At 46.3% G+C, this 21,705-nt stretch overlaps 1 protein-coding gene across 3 annotated transcripts; it reads right to left on the minus strand.

The window, feature by feature from the left end:
* Positions 1 to 941: 941 nt before the first annotated feature.
* Positions 942 to 21,705, minus strand: LOC125128032 (BTB/POZ domain-containing protein KCTD18-like). Of its 3 annotated transcripts, XR_007135121.1 has the most exons (4): positions 20,920 to 21,704; positions 18,709 to 18,834; positions 17,041 to 17,105; positions 942 to 972 (listed from the first exon to the last, which is right to left on the minus strand). XR_007135121.1 is itself a non-coding variant. In XM_047781981.1 (3 exons), the coding sequence occupies exons 1-2, from the start codon at positions 21,509 to 21,511 to the stop codon at positions 18,755 to 18,757; spliced, it is 672 nt and encodes a 223-aa protein (XP_047637937.1). In that variant the 5' UTR covers positions 21,512 to 21,704; the 3' UTR covers positions 18,073 to 18,273; positions 18,709 to 18,754. The 3 variants fall into 3 exon arrangements, 1 of the variants encoding a protein (XP_047637937.1); XM_047781981.1 differs by lacking the exons at positions 942 to 972; positions 17,041 to 17,105 and adding an exon at positions 18,073 to 18,273; XR_007135122.1 differs by lacking the exons at positions 942 to 972; positions 17,041 to 17,105 and adding an exon at positions 20,406 to 20,822 and having other exon boundaries at positions 18,718 to 18,834; positions 20,920 to 21,705.

Here is a 21,705-nt window from a genome sequence, read left to right on the forward strand (position 1 = left end):
ATGCTTACTGACAGGTGGGCTGAACAATGGCTCCCAAAGATATCCAGGCCCTAATCCCTGGAAGCTGTGAATGTTACTTTATAAAACAAAAGGGGTTTAGCAGGTGAGATTAAGTTAAGGGTGTTGAGGTGGGGAGATTATCCTGCATTATTCAGGTGGATCTTAAATGTTATCACAAGCATCGTTACAAGAGGGAGGGAGAGGGAGATTTTACTACAGAAGAGAAAGAAAACCATTTTACAAAAGACGCAGAAGAGATTTCAGATGCTACTTAGCTCACTTTGAAAAGGGAGTCATAGGCCAAAAAATGCAAAAAATAAAAATAAAAAATAAAAAGCTCTAAAAACTGGAAAAGACAAGAAAATGGATTCTCCCTTGGAGGTTCTGCTGACACCTTGATTTTGGCCCCATGAATCAGATTTCTGGTTTCCAGAACTGTAAGAGAATAAACCTGTGTTGTTTTTAAGCTACCAAGCTTGTGGTAATAGGTTACAGCAGCCATCAGAAATAAATACATGACCTTCAACTCTTAAATTTGTGTGTACTTGGGATAAAACAGTTAATGAACAAGACAGACTCTTTACTTCCACACCTAGAGAAATTTATAATCTCCCTCTCTTGGGATTTTAAAAAGCAACAGCCAAAAATTATTTATCTTATGTAGTGAAATATATAACCAACTAGCACATGGAAGATATTCAAGATCTTTAGCAGTAAGGAGGGTAGGGGTCATCAAAAACACAACCAGGGGAGCTCTCTTCCGGGTTCGGTGGTTAACGAGTCCGAATAGGATCCATGAGGATGTGGGTTTGATCCCTGGTCTTGCTCAGTGGGTTAAGGATCTGGCATTGCTGTGAGGTGTGGTGTGGGTTGCAGAGGTGGCTCAGATCCCTCATTGCTGTGACCGAGGTGTAGGCCAGCAGCTTCAGCTCCGATTTGACCCCTAGCCTAGGAACGTCCTCCGGTTTGGCCCTGAAAAGCAAAAAATTAAAAAATAAATAAATAAAACCCACAACCAGGGAGTTCCCGCTTTCCTGCTGTGGTGCAAGGATCCAGCCTTGGTCTCTGCCACAGTGGGTTAAGGATCCAGCATTGCCCCAGCTGTGGCATAGGTTGCAGCTGTGGCTCAGATTCAATCCCTGGCCAGGGAACATACACATGCTGCTGGGGGGACATAATGAGATACCACTTGACACCTGCTAGAAGAGCTAAGATAGTAGAGCTATGATAATTAGCTTCGGCAACAACATGGAAAAACTGGAATTCTCATATGTTGCTGGTGGTGTTATAAAATAGTGTAACCACTTTGGAAAATAGTTTGCCAGTTTCTTAAGAAATTAAACATCAATTACCAGACGACCTAGCAATTCCAGTCCCAAGAATCTACTCAAGAAAAATGAACATTCCTATCCAAAGACATGGATATGAATATTCATAGCAACATTATCCACAATAGCCAAAACCTGGAAATAACTCACATGTTCATCAACAGTGCATGAAACTACAGTATACACAAATTATTTCAGCAATAAAAAAGTCGAGATTACAGATGTGCTACAGCATGGATGAATCTCAAAAACATTACACTAAATGAAAGAAGCCAAACACAAATGACCACAAATTATGTGATTCCATTTATATAAAATGTCAAGAGGCAAACCTACAGAAACCAAGAGAAGTGGTTGCCTGGGACTGTGGGTAGGAAATGACCACAAATATCCAGGAGGGACCTTTCTGGAGTGACTGACAGTTTCTAAAGTTGGATTGTGGTGATGGTGGCACAATGTAATTAAAACAGGTGACGTTTAGGTCATCAGGTTAAGTTTAGGTTATGTAAATTATAACCACAGTAAAGCTTTTTTTTTTTTTGTTAAAGACACCTCCCCATCCCCCACTCCCATGTAAGTTGATGAAGCCTCAAACCCCCAGGAGTATTTGCATTTTAAGAGGGTCTCTTTAAAAAGATTTGAAAGCCTAGGGTTCCCGTCATGGCTCAGTGGAAACAAATCCAACTAGGAACCATGAGGTTGTGGGTTCAATCCCTGGCCTCGCTCAGTGGGTTAAGGATACAGTGTTGCTGTGAGCTGTGGTGTAGGCCGTCGGCTACAGCTCTGATTAGACCCCTAGCCTGGGAACCTCCATATGCCGAGGGTGCGGCCCTAAAGAGACAAAAAAAAAAAGATTTGAAAGCCTAGAGTATGATGGAAGACTGGTTAAGACGCCTGGTTTGGGGAGCACCATGGCCCGGCACCTCTTCAGGTCATCCTGGTAGGTGGCGTCTGCTCCAGCACCCTATACCTGGCTGTGCCTAGGTTCTCAGGTGCCTGTGCAATACAGCACAGTTGGGTTTCATCTCCAGCAGAAGACAAGACTTCTACTCCCACCCTCCTCTACAGAGGCTGCAGCCAGCCTAAGTGCTCCACTCCACCTGCTCTGATGACACTTCTTGTCTTGAACACCGTCTGGAACCTTGGGACATAGCTTAGGCTGGTAGCAGTAGAAGGATGTTTGCAGAGGTTCCTCAGGTCAAAAGCAAGTGCTCTAGGCAGGCATGCCTGCCATGCTGCATTCTGACCCAGAAAATTTGCCTTCTTAATGTCAATTCCCTTCATGAGCCACACAAAGCCATCTGGCAACATGAGTAAGACTGTAGTGAACATAGCAACTCCAACCAGCAGGTCCAGGTAGTTAAAGGATTTCAGGTCCCCACTCCTGAAGTACAAAGGAACATGTTTTAAAAGGAGAACCAGGAGTTCCCATGGCAGCTCAGTGGTTAATGAATCCAACTAGGAACCACGAGGTTACAGGTTCGATCCCTGGCCTTGCTCAGTGGGTTAAGTATCTGGCGTTGCTGTGAGCTGTGGTGTAGGTTGCAGACACGGCTTGGGTCCCGCATTGCTGTGACCCTGGTGTAGGCCGGCAGCTACAGCTCTGATTAGACCCCTAGTCTGGGAACCTCCATATGCCATGGGAGCAGCCCAAGAAATTGCAAAAAGACCAAAAAATAAATAAATAAATAAAAATTAAAAATAAAAGGAGAACCAAATGACAGGCTTAGGGGCTAAGGGGCTTTCAACCTTCAGAGGTTTATACTCCCTATTTCTAGCATACCTCCTTGCATGTGGTAGGTCCTTATTTTTTTTGAGAGAATCAACAAATGAACTGCTAATATTTCATCAAAAGTAAAAGCCAGACTTGGAACTAAATGAATCTGGTAACATAAGGACTTGTTGCCAAATTTGCCACATAGCCCCCCCAAGAATACCATGCATACACATAAAATTAACTTTGGAAAATGCCCGGAATTCCTTTATGATGCAAAATTTAAATTCACTAATTTAAATTCACTTTGGCTGCACTTGCAGCATGTAGAAGTTCCTAGGCCAGGTATCAAAACCACCACAGAAGCGACCAGAGTTATTGCAGTGACAATGTCAGATCCCAAATCCACTGTACCACAAGAGGACTCCTCTTTGTCTATTTTTTAAAAGACAGAAATTGTTGGGAGTTCCCACTGTGGTGCAGTAGGTTAAGGATCCGGCATTGCTCTAGCTATAACATAGGTCACAGCTGCAGCTCACATTTGATCCCTGGCCCTGGAATTTCCATAGGCTGCAGGTGCAGCCAAAAAAAAAAATTAAATTTAAAAAATAAAAGAAAAGAAACAGTTAAGTTTGAAGTCATGCATCCAGAGAAGTACAAAGGCCAATTTTATGCCACAGTGTGTTCTATCACCATGTAACTCACTACAGATTCAAAGAATTAGAGCCAGTTTGCATACCATGTAGGAACTATCTTTAGAGCAAAATCCACAGAGGCCAGATTTCTGAAACTTCCAAAGTGGCTGCCTCACAGACCCTGTTTCAACTTAACACATCACTGCCTGCCATGAACCCAATGTTTATATCCGCCCCCACCCCCACCAAATAATGGTATTAGGTGGCAGAATTTGGAGTAGGTGATTAGGTCATGAAGGTAAAGTCTACCTGAATGGGATGAGTTCCCTTAAAAGGAGGCCCAATGGAGTTCCCATCATGGCTCAGTGGTTAACGAATCTGACTGGGAACCATGAGGTTGTGGGTTCGACCCCTGGCCTTGCTCAGTGGGTTAAGGATCCGGCATTGCTGTGAGCTGTGGTGTAGGTTGCAGACATGGCTCAAATCCCGCATTGCTGTGTTCTGGTGTTGGCCCGAAGTTACAGCTCCAATTCAACCCCCAGCCTGGGAACCTCCATATGCCGTGGGTGCGGCCCTGGAAAAGGCAAAAAGACAAATAATAATAATAATAATAATAATAATAATAATAATAAGGAGGAGGCCCAAGAGAGACCCCTCATAGCTTCTGCCATTTCAGGACACAGCAAGAAGACAGCTGTCTAAGAACCAGGAAGTGGGTTTCACCAGATACTGAATCTGTGGGCACCTGAGTCTTGGACTTCCCCGCACCCAGAACCATGAACAATATTTTGTTTTTAAACCACCCAGTCTATGGTATTCTGTTATAACAGCCCAAACATTGCCTTATCTGGACACTTGTGAGAGCAGGGAAGAGAAAAAACATGGACAAATTACAAATTGTCAGTCACGGTTTCCTAGCTGTAAGAAATTCAGTTAAAATATATTGAGCTTCTATTCTATGCCAAATGCAATCTTCTTTTTATGCATAAAAATATAGAGAAAACACCAAAAACCTATGCAAACAGCATTACAAGATCACCCACCTGCCCTTAGAAGTCCAATGGAAAAAGACTGTGATAATGGCACCTTTGCTGGAATTTTAGCATCTAACATTCAAAAATCTAGACAAACCTTAGACATTTGGCCAATCCTTTTGTTCCACAGGGACACGTTTAAGACTCAAAGACCAAGGTCACACAGTTGGTTAACAAGATGGGAAACAGAAATCAGTCACGTCTATTGATCAGCCTACGGCAGCACCAAGCAATTTACACTACTTCAGAAGTAATTGCACTGAATAAATTACTGTTACCAGAAGTAACTTCTTAAAAAGGCTAAGGATGGCAGCTAGTTCATTACCAACTGCTCTGTGTGGGACCTGCTCAGAGGAGGCTCCATCAATTTCCCAGTACAAGTCCCTGCCCACTGTAGTGTTTGGTAAGAAAACTTCTAAAAGCAAAGACACAGTAGACAGAGCATTGGGGAAACAACCATATGTTCAGGTTGATTCCCATACATGTCTACTTTGATCAGAGTCAGGAACAGCATCCTCATGGAAGTATTCCAAAGCTAAAGTTTGCTGAAGAAAAATCGGTCCAGGAGTTCTCATGCGGCACAGCAGGTTAAGGATATGGCATTGTCCCCGTGGCAGCTTGGGTTGCTGCTATGTAATGGGTTGGACCCCTGGCCATGCTGCTAGGAAAAAAAAAAAAAATCAGTCCAGTGCAGATTCTCATAAATGATTTTACACTGTGTTCCGAGTTCTAGAACACTACCTGAACTTTATATCCTTCAGAGAGTGTTTCCTTTGGTGTTTGTGGCCAGAGGCATCCAACTGAAAGCTCAACCCCAATCTGCAGATCTACAGATCCCAGCAGTAAGCATACCAAGCACGATGGCATGGAAACAGAAGGCAACTCTGGTGCCTCAGTTTCCTCTTCTATAAAATGGGAACAATAGCCCGTTGTGGCGCAGCGGAAACAAATCTGACTAGGAACCGTGAGGTCATGGGTTCAATCCCTGGCCTCGCTCAGTGGGTTAAGGATCTGGCATTGCCATGAGCTGTGGTGTGGGTCACAGATGCAGCTCAGATCTAGCGTTGCTGTGGCTGTGGTGTAGGCTGGTGGCAACAGCTCCAAGTGGACCCCTAGCCTGGAAACCTCCATATGCCGTGGGTGCAGCCCTAAAAAGACAAAAGACAATAAATAAATAAATAAATTGGGAACAATAATAGTACCAAATTGGGAATGGGGACTTGTCCAAAACCCTGCAAAGGACTCATCTGGGACTAGAGCCTAACCAGCTAAATGTCCGACCCTGTGTTCATGCCTGGCGCCCCTCAGTCCTGTGCCCTGATCTCAGCCAGAAGGTGGACCAACCAGTCAGGATGTAGAGGAATGTTTCCCCCTGCCCTGGGGAAAAGCCAAAAGCCATGGGGAGGTGGCGGGGGGGCAGAGGAAGAAAATGAACATGGCGGGTTTGGGGATCCCCACCAAGACTCTTGACCTTGTCACCGTAGCAAGAAGGGCACCCAGCTACGTAGTTGAAGCCTCTGCTTACCTCGACTTGAATTCTCTCCCCTCAGATTTTAACACTTTGGAAGAGTCCAGCTCAAAGACTCTTTAGGTGCTCTGACTTAACCATTACCTCAACGAAGACACCTGCCTGAGGGGGAACCCTATCAACAAAATACACCCATGCTTCAATCTCGCAAGCCTCTTTGGGACTTTACCCCCCCCCCCCGAGCTGACCTAGAGCGCACTCTCTGATGTTTGAGTTGCACTAGACTTGGGGGTGGATTCTGAGACCATGGCCCCTGGGCTATGTTGTTGTTCAGGATAAACTTGATAAACAGAAATTTAGACATTATACTAAGTATATTAAATATATTTAAAACATATACTATATATGCTAAATGCTAAAATAGATTTTTAAAAATATGTTGAATTTGTGTAATTGTACAGGCTGGGAAGGCACATAGCTTGAAATCCAGATCAGAAAGACTGACTTTGTCGACTTCCTGACATAACTCGTGGTGACAATACTTTGTGGTCTGAACATACAGCTTCACCTCTGCTATCAGCTTCCAAGATGGGTTTAGAGGATTCAGGTCTTTAAAACAGGATAAATGGGTTTCAAATATATCTAGTGCTTTCCAACAATGAAATTTTATTTCCTGGATTATGTTGAAATGCTAGAATAGCCATTTCTAAGAAAAAAGGAAAATATTGTTACATCTGCCTGGGTAATAGAAAAAAGTGAAAGAGAAATTCATTTTGTTTTCCTATATATATGAATCAAATTCCTACAGTGTTTCAAACTTAGTTCAGACATTGATAATGATTTTGATAATAGATGAATCTATTTAGCCCACGTTCTGTGCCATGTGAGCACATGATGTTGTCATGCTCACTATAAACTGGTTAATCCTCACAACCATGTGAGGTACTATCATTTCCATCTTACAGAGGATAAAACAGAGAGGTTAAATGACTTATCTAAGGTCACACAGCTGGAAAATTGCAGCACCAGGAGTTCCTGTCATGGCACAGTATAAATGAATCCGACTAGTATCCATGAGGATGTGGGTTTGATTCCTGGCCTCGTTCATTGGGTCAGAGATCCGGCATTGCCATGAGCTATGCCATAGGTCACAGATGTAGCTCGGATCCCAAGTTGCCGTGGCTGTGGTGTAGGCCAGCAGCTGTAGCTCCGATTCGACCCCTAGCATGGGAACTTCCATATGCCTCAGATGTGGCCCTAAAAAGAAAAAAAAAAAAAGGAAATAGCGGCACCAAGATTCCAACCCAAGCTGTCTGGCTCCAGACTCTACATTTAAACCGAAACACCTTATAAGGCTGTATGTGTGCCTGATTTCCCTCATCCTCAGCCCAGCCACCTCACCTGCAAGATGGAGTTCCTACCACAAATTGTGAGGTTCCTGAGGGATTAGCTATGGAGTATTTGTGAGCATCAGCGTTTTATATGGTGGAGTCTCAACTGGCATTCACTTCCTCTCCTGTGAAGGAAGATTTATTTTCATTTCTGAGAAAAAACTGATTCAGATAATTACTGTAACAGAGTTGGAAAGAACTCGAGACGCTGCCTCCTACAACCACTCTTTGTTTGGAGGGTCAAACTCCTTCATCCAGCTTTCTTTAGTCACTTAGAGTAATGAGTCCACTGTTCACCATACAGTCCAATCCATCTCAAAACAGGGAAGTGAGGTCCTTGCCAGGAAAGCAAACACTGACAGCTCCTCAGATACAGCAACTGCCAAGTTGTCCCTTTCAATAATGTGGGACTTCAAGGCCTCTTCAAGGAGAGAGAACTCAAGGCCTCTGGCCAAGGCAAGAATTCCCGGACCCTTATCATTACCCCACGTGTCTCATTGTAATGCCCCCTCCCCCACCTTGAGCAACCTGGCCCACTCCTCCCTGCCCCGTACTAGGAAAAGTATGTGGCCCACTCCTCACCTGACTCCTATAGGGGCCTTATATGCCCCCACCCAACTGGCAAGTGTATCATAGACCCCTCTTTCTCCAACCAATCAAGGTCTCTTCTCTCTCCCTGGACCATTAAAAACATGCACTTGGGGTTGGTTCTCCCTGATCATCAGGAAGTCATCCACTGTGCTAGTGGTATCTCTTATCTCAATAAATTTTTCTTTCTCTTCACCTCAATATGCTGGAAAATTCTTTTTCTGACCCACATGCACGGACCATGACAGATAGGCTTTAAGACTCCTGACTCCCCTGATAACACTTCCTGAGTCCCAACTTGACAAAGCTTGTCAAATCTGCCTTCAAAGTATGGTGCTCAGAACAGAACTGTGTCAGGCTATGTAAAACCCGGCTGAATAAAGAAACACTATCCCCTCCCTTGATCTGCATCCTCTGCTACTATTAATGTGACCCAATTCTGTGTTCACCAGATATCATTAAAATAACCACACATGTGGTACCAGATCTCAGTTCCTAACCCAATTACCCTCGGTCTTCCAAAGCTGCCTCTCCAGACTGACTATTAAAAGCCTTTTGGAGTTCCTGTCATGGTGCAGTGGTTAACGAATCCGACTAGGAAGCATGAGGTTGAGGGTTCGATCCCTGGTCTTGCTCAGTGGGTTAAGGATCCAGCGTTGCTGTGAGCTGTGGTGTAGGTTGCAGACGTGGCTCGGATCTCACATTGCTGTGGCTGTGGCGTAGGCCGGCGACTACAGCTCCAATTAGACCCCTAGCCTGGGAACTTCCCTATGCCGCAGAAGAGGCCCTAGAAATGGCAAAAAGACTAAATAAATAAATAAATTAAATAAAAGGCTTTTGGGAAAATAAACACAGCAATACCTCTCCAGGCCAGAGCAGGAGAACAAGGCCATGGGACCAAGCTTTTGTGGCCCTCTAGCCCACTAAATGATTAAAACAATCTTGAGTCAAAGCCTAAGAGCTTCACAGTGTGAACCATCCAGAAACCTGAAAGGCTAACTCAGTCAATGCCCATGGTGGACTCTGGGGCAGTTCCATGTTTCTGGCTCTTCCCGCTCCAGGTACCGTAGGTTGTACTTCCCGACCCTCTTGTGTGGGGGTGTATTTATGCAACTACTTCCAGCCAGTGAGTTCACTTCTGGGCCACAGCATTCAACCACCAGTGCAGAGAGAGGTTCTCAGAGCTCTTCTATGGCGAGGCATGCAAAGGCCACCAGTAGGGGTACTTGAGAGCCCAAATGTGATGAACTATAGCCTGAGAGAGAAAAACATCTTCCTTAGTTTTAAGCCACTGAGATGGTGGTGGTGTTAGTTACCACAGTGTAACTCATGTACTCTGACACAACTCCATGATTAAATTCCTGAAAAGAATGGAGTCTCCCCCTCAGTATGTGATCCTCTTCATACTGCCTGGCTTTGCCTAAAAGCAGACACATATCCAACCCTTTTTCTTCCCTCCTTTTTTTTTTTTTTTTTGGCTTTTTCAGGTTGCACCCGCAGTGGCATATGGAAGTTCCCAGGCTAGGGGTCGAATCGGAGCTACAGCTGCCAGCCTATACCACAGCCACAGGAAGGTGGGATCCAAGCCACGTCTGCGACCTACACCACAGCGCACGGTAATGCCAGATCCTAACCCACTGAGCGGGGCCAGGGATTGAACCTGAGTCCTCATGGATTGTAGTCAGATTTGTTTCCACTGTACCACGACCGGAACTCCCTCTTCCCTCTTTTTTCTGATCTAGTTTAAGCACTTCATTTGAAGTGAAAATGCTTAGGATTACAGAAGCCCCGTGGTTACTGATAAACCAGCAGGAAGACCTCCTCCTGAGGCCTTAGACAGCAGCTCTCTCCAGCAGCTGTAGCAAGACTCTGGGCGAGGACCAACCGCAGGGAGCCACTGTCTTTCAGCCTCAGAGGTGCAGGGGCCACCCGACCCATGAGCTCAGAGTGAGGAAAGGCGGCTGAAGGGAGGAAGATCTCATCAAGAACAAACAGATTCTGTGCAGCCCAGAGGTTAAGTTCAAGGTCTCCCTGGGAACAGCTCTCTGCTTGTGAAACTGGTTCATTCCAGGCCCAACCTACCCCGGGGGAGGAAATTCCACAAAGAGCCTCCCAGGGCAAGCACCTGTAGCTACGGGTATGCAGTCACTGTTCTCATACAGGTCATGACAGGAAATGAATAGCGCTGTCTTATTTTAATGTTAACAAGTTGCTGCAGTTTTGTTTTTTGCTCTGTGAGTCACGGGGAAGTGACATCCTGCAGAGTACGTAGTGGCTCCAGCATGTCCAAGGCACAGGGCTGTTTGGCATTTGCCCAGCTTCCTTCCCATTTACTACGCAGTCTATTCAATGCAGAGACTCCACCTACACCTCACATTGGGGTGGGGGGCACCCAGCATTCACTCATGTAGAGTAGAGTCAGCTTCCTGGGCTCCCACCAGACCCAATAACCCACCTATCTCAGACAATGGGCTTTGGGGGAAAGAAGTTTAAGTCTGACAGAATTCCAAAACCTAATATTTTGGCAAAGATAGGTAGAGGGGAGTCAAAAAATGGAATAAATACTACCTATTTTCCTGTAAGGTATTTGACAAGGAATAACTGGTGTTCATTCAACTCATTGGACCCCCCCACCCCCACTGCTAGAAACACACAAGGCACCCAGAACTGAGAAAATGCCTCTTGAGCATCCTTTAAGAATGCTCACTCAAAGCCCTCCCTCATTAAGATTCCAGGAAGTCTAAAAGCAGGCAGAAACACACTCACAGACACAGAGAACACAGACATTTGGTTGCCGAGTGGGAGGGGGGCATGGGAAGGACTGGGAGCTTGGGGTTAGTAGATGCAAACTATTACATTTGGAATGGATAAGCAATGAGGTCCTGCTGTACAGCACAGGGAACTCTATTCAGTTTGTTGGGATAGAATATGATGGAAGATAGTATGAGAAAAAAGAATGTGTATATACATATATACATATATACATGACTGGGTCTCTATGCTGTACGGCAGAAATTGGCACAACACTGTGAATCAACTACTTTAATGAAAATTTTTTTAATTTTAAAAAATAAAGTGGAAATTGGAGTTCCCATCATGGCACAGGGGAAACAAATCCGACTAGGAACCATGAGGTTGTGGGTTTGATCCCTGGCTTTGCTCAGTGGGTTAAGGATCTGGTGTTGCTGTGAGCTGTGGTGTAGGTCGCAGACGTGGCTCGGATCTGGCATTGCTGTGGCTGTGGTGTAAGCCGGCAGCTGTAGCTCTAACTCGACCCCTATCCTGGGAACCTCCATATGCCACAGGCATGGCCCTAAAAAAAGCAATAAATACGTGAATAAATAAGGTGGAAATAAAAGCATTAGCTAGTATTCAATTGAGTTTACTATTGTATTTCCTGACGTTCCTAAAAAGATATTCCAGAGAAAGACAGCATTCATCTACTACTTATAAGTTATATGCCAAGAACTTGCCAGGCCTTGGGGATACACAAGTGAACAAGTCAGGGGCATGCCCTCGTGATACTCACATTCCAGTGAGACAGACAGTACACAAGAAAACTGCCACTAAAAAATAAAATAAAATAAAATGGAGTTCCCACCATGGCGCTGCAGAAACAAATCTGACTAGGAACCATGAGATTGCGAGTTTGATCCCTGGCCTCAATCAGTAGATTAAGGATCTGTGAGCTGTGGTGTAGTTCGTGGACGTGGCTCAGGTCCTGCATTGCTGTGGCTGTGGTTTAGGCCAGCAGCTGTAGCTGCAATTAGACCCCTAGCCTGGGAATCTTCATATACCGAGGGTGTGGTCCTAAAAAAGCAAAAAAAACAAAAACAAACTGCTACCAGCAGTAAGTGCTCTGATAGAACTGAACAGGGTAATGTGACAGTAAATGCTGGTGGTGTCTGATCTGAGACTAGAAGGTGAAAAGGAGGCAGAGAGGTAAAGAGTTACAACCACTGACAGAAGGCAGGTGATCTAGTAAGTTAGACTTAGGGAGGTACATGGAACAGGTAAATTGATTTTTTTTCTTTTCTGTGCTCGCAGCATGAAGAAATTTCCAGGCCAGGGATCAAACCTGTGCCACACAGTGACCCAAGGCATAGCAGGGACGATGCTGGAACTTTAACCTACTGAGCCACTAGGGAACTCAGGGACAGCTAAATTTTGTCAAAGGGAAGGGCAAGACAAACCTCAGGCCTAGTTCTCATAGACATGCCTCACTGCACAGCACTTAGTCCACCCACAGCTCAAGGCATCCATCCTTGGGTGGCCCTCCCACGTTCACGGGCAGAGGATGCCAGCACCTTGGGGCCAGTCCTCCCCACAAGCTGCTGTCCATACATCAGGTTGAGAGGGAAAGGCCATTAAGGATCAATTCTTCACCCCAGCAGGGGGAGGGAGCCTGTGGATTTGTGCCGCTTGGCCTCCATGGAGCTCCAGTGTTGGGACAGGGGTGCAGTTGTTGGGACAGGGGTGCAGTCTCCAGCCTCACCTGCTGAGGGACTCGCCGTGGCCCCACTCAGCAGGCCAGTGGACAGTTTTGGTGCTCAGTCCTGACTTCCTGAGCACTTTGCAAATCCAGGGGCTCCCCCAGGGGTCAGATGTCTCCTGAAGACACCCTTCCCCACATCTGAGCCATTTCCTATCTTCCTCTTCAAGGGCAGCCGTGGACCCCAAATCTCTCTGCTCCTTGCCGTGGACCCCAAATCTCTCTGCCCCTTGCTTGGAAAGAACAGAGGATTTAGAGGGCAGTGCTGAAGGGGCTGGCAGCTGATGACTCACCAGGCCACCTAGCATGGGTTTAGTCTTCCATTTGGGGTTCCAGAAAGCAGTAACAAGCAGGTTAGCGAGCTTTGGTTAGACTCCTTTCTCCACCCCATGTCTTGCTTAGCTGCATCCTGGAGACTATTAAGTTTTCATCCAGGAACAAAGGATCTTCTTCCTTATCAAGTGGCAGCGGTGGGCAGAGGTGGGGGAAGGGGTCCAGATGCCCTCTAGCCCCATGGACCCCTCAGCCTCTGCCCTCTGCTTCCCAGGCCCATGTGGGTAACACTTGAGTCTGAGATGGTTTCCAGCTGCCGATAGAGCAGGGCTATTTGCTACCCCACTCAAGGGGGAGTCTCTCCTGGGTTCAGCAAAGACAAAGTACTGGCCTCAGAATGCACAGCAGTGGATCTGGAGGTCAAAGGGAGACTCCCTGAAGTTGACCTTGTCCTGGCCCTCAGCAATCTTCATGACCACCAAAAACCCTTGGATAGGAGTTCCCGCTGTGGAGCAGTGGGTTAAGAATCTGACTGCAGGGGTTCCTGTCGTGGCTCATCGGAAACTAATTTGACTAGCATCCATGAGGACACAGGTTCTATCCCTGGCCTCAATCAGTGGGTTAAGGATCCAGCATTGCCGTGAGCTGAGGTGTAGGTTACAGATGAAGCTCAGATCTGACATTGTTGTGGCTGTGGTGTGGACCGGCAGCTGTAACTCTGATTTAACCCCTAGCCTGGGAATCTTTATCTGCCGTGGGTGTGGCCCTAAAAAGCAGAAAACAAAAACAAAAACCGGAATCTGACTGAAGTGGCTCAGGTCACTGCAGAGGAGCAGATTTGATCCCTAGCCTAGGAACTTCCATATGCCATGGGTGCAGCCATAAACAAAAAACAAAACAAAATCTCAGATGTAAACAACCTGTTGTCCTCTTTGAAGGAAAGCAGGCCCAGTTTAAGCCTAGAGCAGGGGTCCACAAACTACAGCCTGTAGTAAATAAACTTTTGTAAATAAACTTTTGTAAATAAAGTTTTGTTTGAATACAGCCAACCCATTCCTTTATGTAAATGATGGAGATATTCTATCACCTGTCCTGCCCAGCAAAGTAGCCACATGTGCGGCTGTGAAAACATGTGGCTCGTGGGACTGAAGAACTAAGTTTCTAACTTCACGTTTTAAGGAATTTTAATTTAAGTGCCGCATGTGGATAGCAGTTACTATGTTAGACAATGCAGCATTAAGATCAAGAAGTTTTTGCAAAAGACCATAAAAACCAACTGATACCCAGAGAATTGTTGGAATTGTCAGATAAACATAGTTATGTGGGAAAATGGTTAAAGAAGTAATGTAATCAAAGCAAAAAGACCCTATTAAGAAGAAAGGAGCAGATTAGAAAAGAAGTAAACTTCTAGAAATGAAGAACTGAAACAAAACTCCATGGCACCTATGCATTTTGAGTAAAGTGCAGATGGACAGACAAACATATAATAAAAAGGGATCAAATGTCAAGAGTAGAATACAGGTAGTAGGCATAGAGATATTATTGCAACAGTCTTTTAACTAGGTCAGATATTTGAAAATTTATACTAAATGTCAGGAAACAAATTCATAAACCAAATAAATCCCCCATGAATGCAGTACAGAGACAAGGAGATGAAAATATGAAAGAAGTTGAGAGATTTGGAGGCTTTAGTAAGAAAGTCTTAGCTCTGCTATTGGAGTCCCAGAAGAAATGAGTGAAAATGGAGTTAAACACCTGAGGAGGAGATGGCTGCAGGTTTTCTCAAACACATAAAAAACAAGTTCTGGCTTCAGCAACTGGCTTGGTCAATAGGCCACAGCAGGGAGTTCCCGTCATGGCTTGGTGGTTAACGAATCTGACTGGTATCCATGGGGATGCAGGTTCAATCCCTGGCCTTGCTCAGTGGGTTAAGAATCTGTCATTGCCGTGAAATGTGGTGTAGGTCGCAGACCTGGCTCGGATCCTGCATTGCTGTGGCTGTGGTGTAGGCCAGCGGCTACAGCTCCAATTAGACCCCTAACCTGGGAACCTCCATGTGCTGAGGGTGCGGCCCTAAAAAGCAAAAAAAAAAAAAAAATAGGCCACAGTGGAAGTCACACTGCATGACACCTGAGGCTACATCAAGACCATTCAGGGAGTTCCTGTCGTGGCGCAGTGGTTAACAAATCCGACTAGGAACCATGAGGTTGCGGGTTCGGTCCCTGCCCTTGCTCAGTGGGTTAAGGATCCGGCGTTGCCGTGAGCTGTGGTGTAGGTTGCAGACGCGGCTCGGATCCCGCGTTGCTGTGGCTCTGGCAGAGGCCGGTGGCTACAGCTCCGATTCGACCCCTAGCCTGGGAACCTCCATATGCCGCGGGAGCGGCCCAAAGAAATAGCAAAAAAAAAAAAAAAAAAGACCATTCAGTTTCCACCTTGGCGTCTTGGAAAGTTGTTCCAGGAAAAGCCAGCCACCTTGTAGAAATCTGACTAAAGTGTTCTCAAAGCTGCATAAAGAGGGACACATCTGTTTCCAGCCTTCCAGGTGTCCTCACCAGCATTTGTATTATGAACACATACAGGCAAAGCCATCTTGGATCCTCCAGACCAGCCCAAATCAGCGAAATAGCACCCAGAAACTCCAGTCAATCCCATGTGGAGTGGGAGAATCACTCAACTGAGACCTGACTAAATTTTTGACTCACAAAAATGACATGAACAACAAAGGAATGGATTGGAGTTGCCACTGTGGCTCGGTGGTAATAAACCCAACTAGTATCCATGAGGATGTGGGTTCGATCCCTGGCCTTGCCAATTTAAGGATTCAGTGTTGCCATGAGCTGTGGTGTAGGGCACAGATGTGGCTTGGATCTGGCATTGCTATGGGCCAGTGGCTACAGCTCTGATTTGACCCCTAGCCTGGAACTTGCATATGCTGCGAGTGCAGCCCAAAAAAAAAAAAAAAAAAAAAAAAGGATGTAGAAGTTGGGGTGTCTGCAAGGAGCAGCAAGAATTATCCAAAGCAAGTCAGCCAAAGAGCCCTCACCTCAGGGACACAAGCCCTCCCTCAAGTTCATGTGGTTTTTCTCCCTCATTTCAACCAGGTTTTGGCTCAAATATCAACTCAGATATACCTTCTCTAACCACCATCCAAAAAAGACTCCTCTCTATCCATCGTTTATATTTTTCTTTCCCAAACCTAGAACCTCTAGATAATTTTATCTGCATGACTGGGTCATCCCCCAACCAGAACATAAGCTGTGTGAAAGAACCCACTTTGGTTTGTGCATTGCCACATTCCCAGGCTTAGAACAGGATAGTGCCTAGCCAATGGCCACCATTCATTAAATGCGGCCAAGTAGGTGATAAGAGTCTGTCAATTGTTTGACACGTGTCACTGGCACAGGACAAAAGGTCAGTAATCATATGACCATAGGGCAGTGGGAGAGCAGTGACATATCCCAGAATAAATATGTCTCTTGTCTCTGACAGTCATAACCAGAGTCCACCTAGCAGCTAAGGGTGCAGAGGAGGATTTCAGCCTTCAAAGGAGTGAAGGGTTTGGAAAGATAGAGATTAGTGGACCCCGCCTCCAGAGTCTGATCCAGTGCGTTGGCGCCTAAGAGTTTGCATGTCTAACAAGTTCTCAGGTGACGCTAATGAGTCTGGTCTGGGACCTTCACTTGGAGAACTATTTAAAAAATGAAATTCTCGGAGGTCCTGTCGTGGCTCAGTGGTTAATGAATCTGACTAGGAACCGTGAGGTTTCGGGTTCGATCCCTGCCCTTGCTCAGTGGGTTAAGGATCCGGTGTTGCCGTGAGCTGTGGTGTAGGCTGCAGATGCGGCTCGGATCCCATGTTGCTGTGGCTCTGGTGTAAGCCGGCGGCTATAGCTCCAATTAGACCCCTAGCCTGGGAAACTCCATATGCCATGGGAGTGGCCCTAGAAAAGGAAAAAGAAAAAGAAAAAAAAAAGAAACTCTCATTGCGGCCCAGAGAATCCTCAGGTGAGACTGATTTGAAGAAAGCCAACATGCTTGCCCTCCTTACACTCAAAGGATCCTCATAGCAGATCTTTCTTCAGAATTTTGTCATCTCCTCTTTCAACATCTTCACTCACCTTTGCTGAAGGATACGCTCCCCGGGTCATCTTAGCTAAGTTCGTCCATATGCTGCGGGTGCTGCCTAAAAAAAAAAAAGTTCTGGAGTTCCTGCCGTGGCTCAGTGGTTAACGAATCCGACTAGGAACCATGAGGTTGTGGGTTCGATCCCTGCCCTTGCTCAGTAGGTTAACGATCCGGCATTGACGTGAGCTGTAGTGTAGATCGCAGACGAGGCTCAGATCCTGTGTTGCTGTGGCTCTGGCATAGACCGGCGGCTACAGCTCTGATTTGACACCTAGCCTGGGAACCTCCATATGCTGTGGGTGTGGCCCTAGAAAAGACAAAAAGAAAAAAAAAGAAAAAAATTTCTTCTGAACTCAAGTCTCACCTCCTCCGCGGAGCCTTCTATGACTGCATGGGCCCACCATCCCCCTCCCTCTTCTTCACACCTCTGGGACTGCTCTCATGGTTTAGTCACTAGTCATCTTTCTGGTCACTAGTTTTTTTTTATCACTCTTCATGCTGGTCTCACCTCCTCTCAGACCAGAAGCAGAAGAGCAAGTCCAAGTTGTGAGGGCTCAGAACCATGGCAGGAACAAGATTCCACGCAACCTGCTGCCATGTCCCCCTACCCCCAGATGACCCCCAGCCCCAGATACTCACCACCCACTGAGAGGCATGCAGGACTAACTAGTGAGGGTCAGGACATAATAACCTCATCCTGGGTCATAAAGACCTGATGGAGCTGGAGACAGAAGGAAATGACAGCAGAAAATTCATCCTTCACCCCGAAACTTCGAAATCTAGGCCTGCCTGAAATACCCCACCCAGAAACACACCAAGAGTAGCATTCTCCTTTGTCCTTTCTCCTGGGGCTGACACAACAGACATCAAAGGCACAGCATGTACCAGAAGCCGCACAGATGTGGTTCAGCCTCCCACGGAGATACCAAGTAGCAGCCAGAGGGTTACATAACTCTCAGGGCCAATGGCTGCATATTAGACTCAACTGGCCCCACTCAAAACCAGTTAAGTCGAATCTCCGGGGATGACATCCAGGGCTTGGTATTTTTTAAGTTTCTGAGGTAATTTGCATGTTCACCAAAATTGAGAAAATTTGCTGTGTTTGCTCCTCACTCAGGAATGTCCACATAGACACGGCCAGTTCTCTTACTTGGATCACTCATTTTGGTTCTTCAGATGGTCCTGGTACTTAGCAGTCCCATGTTGCTCAGCTCTGAGAAAGGACTCTGTACAGGGACAGGAACACTTAAGTCGAGATCAAATACCAGGCCAATGGGCTTCTCCCCAGGCCTGACCTCAGGATTTTATTGCTGCACAAAATGATGTCAGTTTTGAGTTCCCAAGACAGCTACAAGACACACCCCGTCCTAACTTTTTTTTTGTTTTTTTAAGGGCCGTACCTGCAGCATATGGAAGTTCCCAGGCACAGCACATCACAGACACAGCAACTCGGGATCCAAGCCGCATCACAGCAATACCAGATACTTAACCCACTGAGCGGGGCCAGGGATTGAGCCCAAATCCTCATGGATACTAGTCAGGTTCATTACTGCTGAGCTGCAACAGGAACCTCCCCTCCCCCCTGAGCCCACTCCCTACCCCCACCTGACCTCCCACCCCCGGCCCGGCCTTGTCCTAATTCTAATGTCAGTGTTTGGTACCTGTGTAGAGGCTGGTGGGAGCTCCCTCAGGAAGGGTCGACCAGCTTCAGCTGCTTGCAGCAGACTTGGCCCCACCACTGTCTCTGATCTCATTTCCCGTTGATTTGCTAGAGTTTGGGAGTAAAGCTAGAGGTAAAAGACATGAGAATGTAAGAATTAGCCCCAGTCTTAGGCGTCATGACTTGATGACCACCTCGCTCATTTCCTCAAAGGCTCAAAATGTTGATGACAAAGTCGATTTTACCACTCTGCAAACATATCTGACTTGTGTCATCCATCGCTTCAAGAGCCCTTCCACCTGAGTCACTATTGTCTCCCTGCCCGAGATGTTGGCCTCTCCTCCCTCATACATGACAGGGGTCCTGGGGTCCGTAGCCCAGCCTTAGAGGGCTATATCTCCTACAGCTGTAACCATGCCAGGGCTCTGGGGACATTGATGGGGTGGCAGAAAGGCTTGAAGAAGAAGGCTGTTCTTTCCTCCTGCAGGGCTCTTTTGAATTTTGTTTGTTTGTTTGGCTGCATACAAAAGTTCCTGGGCCAGGGATTGAACCCACGCCACAGCAGCAACCTGAGCCACTGCAGTGAGAACCCCGCATCCTCCCCCCACTGTGCCACAAGGGAACTTCCTTTTTTTTTTTTCACTTTTTATGGAAAGGTTTTACTGTATTTTGTGAAAAGTAATGTCTTGAGTATATTTATACTCTTTCAAACCAATGCAAGTACAATGGTAAGCACTGAGTAAAAACTACCCTGCTTTATGAACTTATTTTTAATACACTGCAGGCATACTGCTCGCTGAAGGTAGAAATATGTGATCCAATTATAAAACATAACCTGTACGTGTAAACACATACAAATGAACAGGTGTGAAAAAAATAGAAGATTAATTTAACTATTCTGTTTAAAAATATTAAATTCAAGTTATGTGGAAATTTTATGCATAAAAAATCATACTGTATAATCAGAATAACTCTAATGGTTATTTCTGAAAAACAAACATTAACTTTAGTTTAAAAGTTTAACTTCTAACTTCTTTTTCAAAGTATTTTCAAAATTCACTATTCGAACTCAAAATATTTTAGCAGTTCATTCCAAAGACATGTTATATTGTTCTTATCCCAAGAAATTTTTCTGTGATGTATAAATAAATCTGCTAACAGAAAAGTGTAGGAAAAGCCAATCTAGGAGAGAAAAACGGTTTGATTGGGAGTCAAAATGTGATCTCAAATTATTGTCTTGCTTTTCCTATCTTTTCACTCTACCTTTTGAGACTGAGAGTGACCCTGGCGGAGTTCACCTTGACCTACGTGGTCTCTCCAATCTCCTGAGTCTGTGACAAAGCACAGGGAAGCACTACCACCACCGCCTCCCTGTCGCCAGATGGGAAGGTCTAAACCCAATCCCCAGTCCCCTCTCAATCCCTGGGCCGCAATGAGTAACATTAAATAAGTACCTAAAAGCTAGAATTGTTTCAGCAACACAGTGGACTTCGTTAGTGATGATTGTTCTGGACTGTCTTGTTGCCTTAATACCAATGAAACATTTTCAAACACATTTAAAAACCTGAAATTGCAACTGCCCTTCGACAAGTCAGTTGAAACGCTGGGAAACTGAGACAAAGTCTCCCTCCTCATCCCTCTTCACACAACCCATTCCTTTTCACACTATTCGTCCTAAACAGAAACTTAAATTTTCACCTCAAGTGCAAATTTGAGCAGAGTGGCACTTATTTGTATAAAACGCGCTGGAAGCTCAGAGGGCAAACGGGATGTCCTGAGACCCTGTTTCCATCAATCCGTCTGGTGCTGCTGGTTCTCAGTCCGCAGGTCCAAGGCGCCGGGGGCATCGGGGGGGTTGGGGGGGGCAGCGTCGGGGGGCAGCTCCGGGGGCCCCACCAGCCTCTCCGCGGGGCAGGCGGGTGGGGAAGGCCCGGTGGCACTCAGGGGAGTCCGCTCACTCGGGGCGGGATGGCCTTCTTGTCGGAGAGCAGAACCTTAGCTGGAGGCGGGTGTCCAGCTCCGTTCTCAGCACCTGCGGTACCCACCAGGGATGGGTCTCTCGACGGGGCACAGCGCTGCGCTGCCTTTCCTCCCGCAACCGCGTTCACCGACGCCCTGGCGGGGGACACCATGATGGAAGCGGAATTTTTGACTCTAATTTGGGCACTGGTGGAAGGACCCAAAAATCGTACAGGCTTAGGACCCGTCTTACCATTCACACTGTCTTCCTCCTCTTCGTTGAAGGCCGTCAGCCGGCTCTTTCGCATTGGGGCCATGTGACATAGGCTTCCAAGTATAGGCCGCTCTCCCAGAGTCCAACACTCCATCAGCTCGTGAGGCACCCACCAGTAGCTAACACCTTTTCCTTCCCAGGCATCAAAGGCATCCATCGTTTTCTTTAGTTCTGCTACTGAATAATAGCTCCAAACGTACTGAACATTACTTCCCGCCTCTCTTAAAGAACATGTCTCCATTTCATTGGCCAAGTGGTCTGACAGGCTGTAGGGATAAGGGATGCGAAAACAATCAGCCTCTTCCTGCAGAGCAATGCGGGTCTGCTCCTCTGTGGGAATATGAACTTCTCCGTGAAGATAATCCAAAAGGTACTTAAATAGATGTCCATCACGGTCGCTAACACAAGCCCCTGATTCATCTGTTTTTAGAGGAAAACAACCACTGAACATGGATGCCAGCATTGAGTCCTTAAAGCGGCACAAGCATTCACGCCTGGCTGTGTAGATACAGCCACCCACATTCAGTCGAAGAATATCCACCACCTCTTCTTCTGCCTTGTGACTTTCCATTGCTCTCTCTGACACCTGAACTTCTGCCTTGAAACACTTTCAGAAAATGCAAAACAGCAGTGGTCCCATTCTCCCTCTGCGGCTGCCCGGCCCTTCGCGCAGCCGTCTGACGCAGCGGGGCCTGAGGCGGAAGTGAGCGCCTTCCTCACGGCTCGGCAACTCAGGTAGCTGGGAACTTATATTTTTATTTTTTT

Source organism: Phacochoerus africanus, chromosome 5 (assembly GCF_016906955.1).
Source record: "Phacochoerus africanus isolate WHEZ1 chromosome 5, ROS_Pafr_v1, whole genome shotgun sequence".
Lineage (NCBI taxonomy): Eukaryota > Metazoa > Chordata > Mammalia > Artiodactyla > Suidae > Phacochoerus > Phacochoerus africanus.

Excerpts from the sequence above, each read along its gene's own strand:
- LOC125128032 (XM_047781981.1), bottom strand. The coding sequence starts at position 21,511 with ATGGAAAGTCACAAGGCAGAAGAAGAGGTGGTGGATATTCTTCGACTG. Across the intron at positions 18,835-20,919 it reads GGAGGAAGACAGTGTGAATG|CTTTACTCCCAAACTCTAGC; the intron begins GTAAGACGGGTC and ends TTTTACCTCTAG.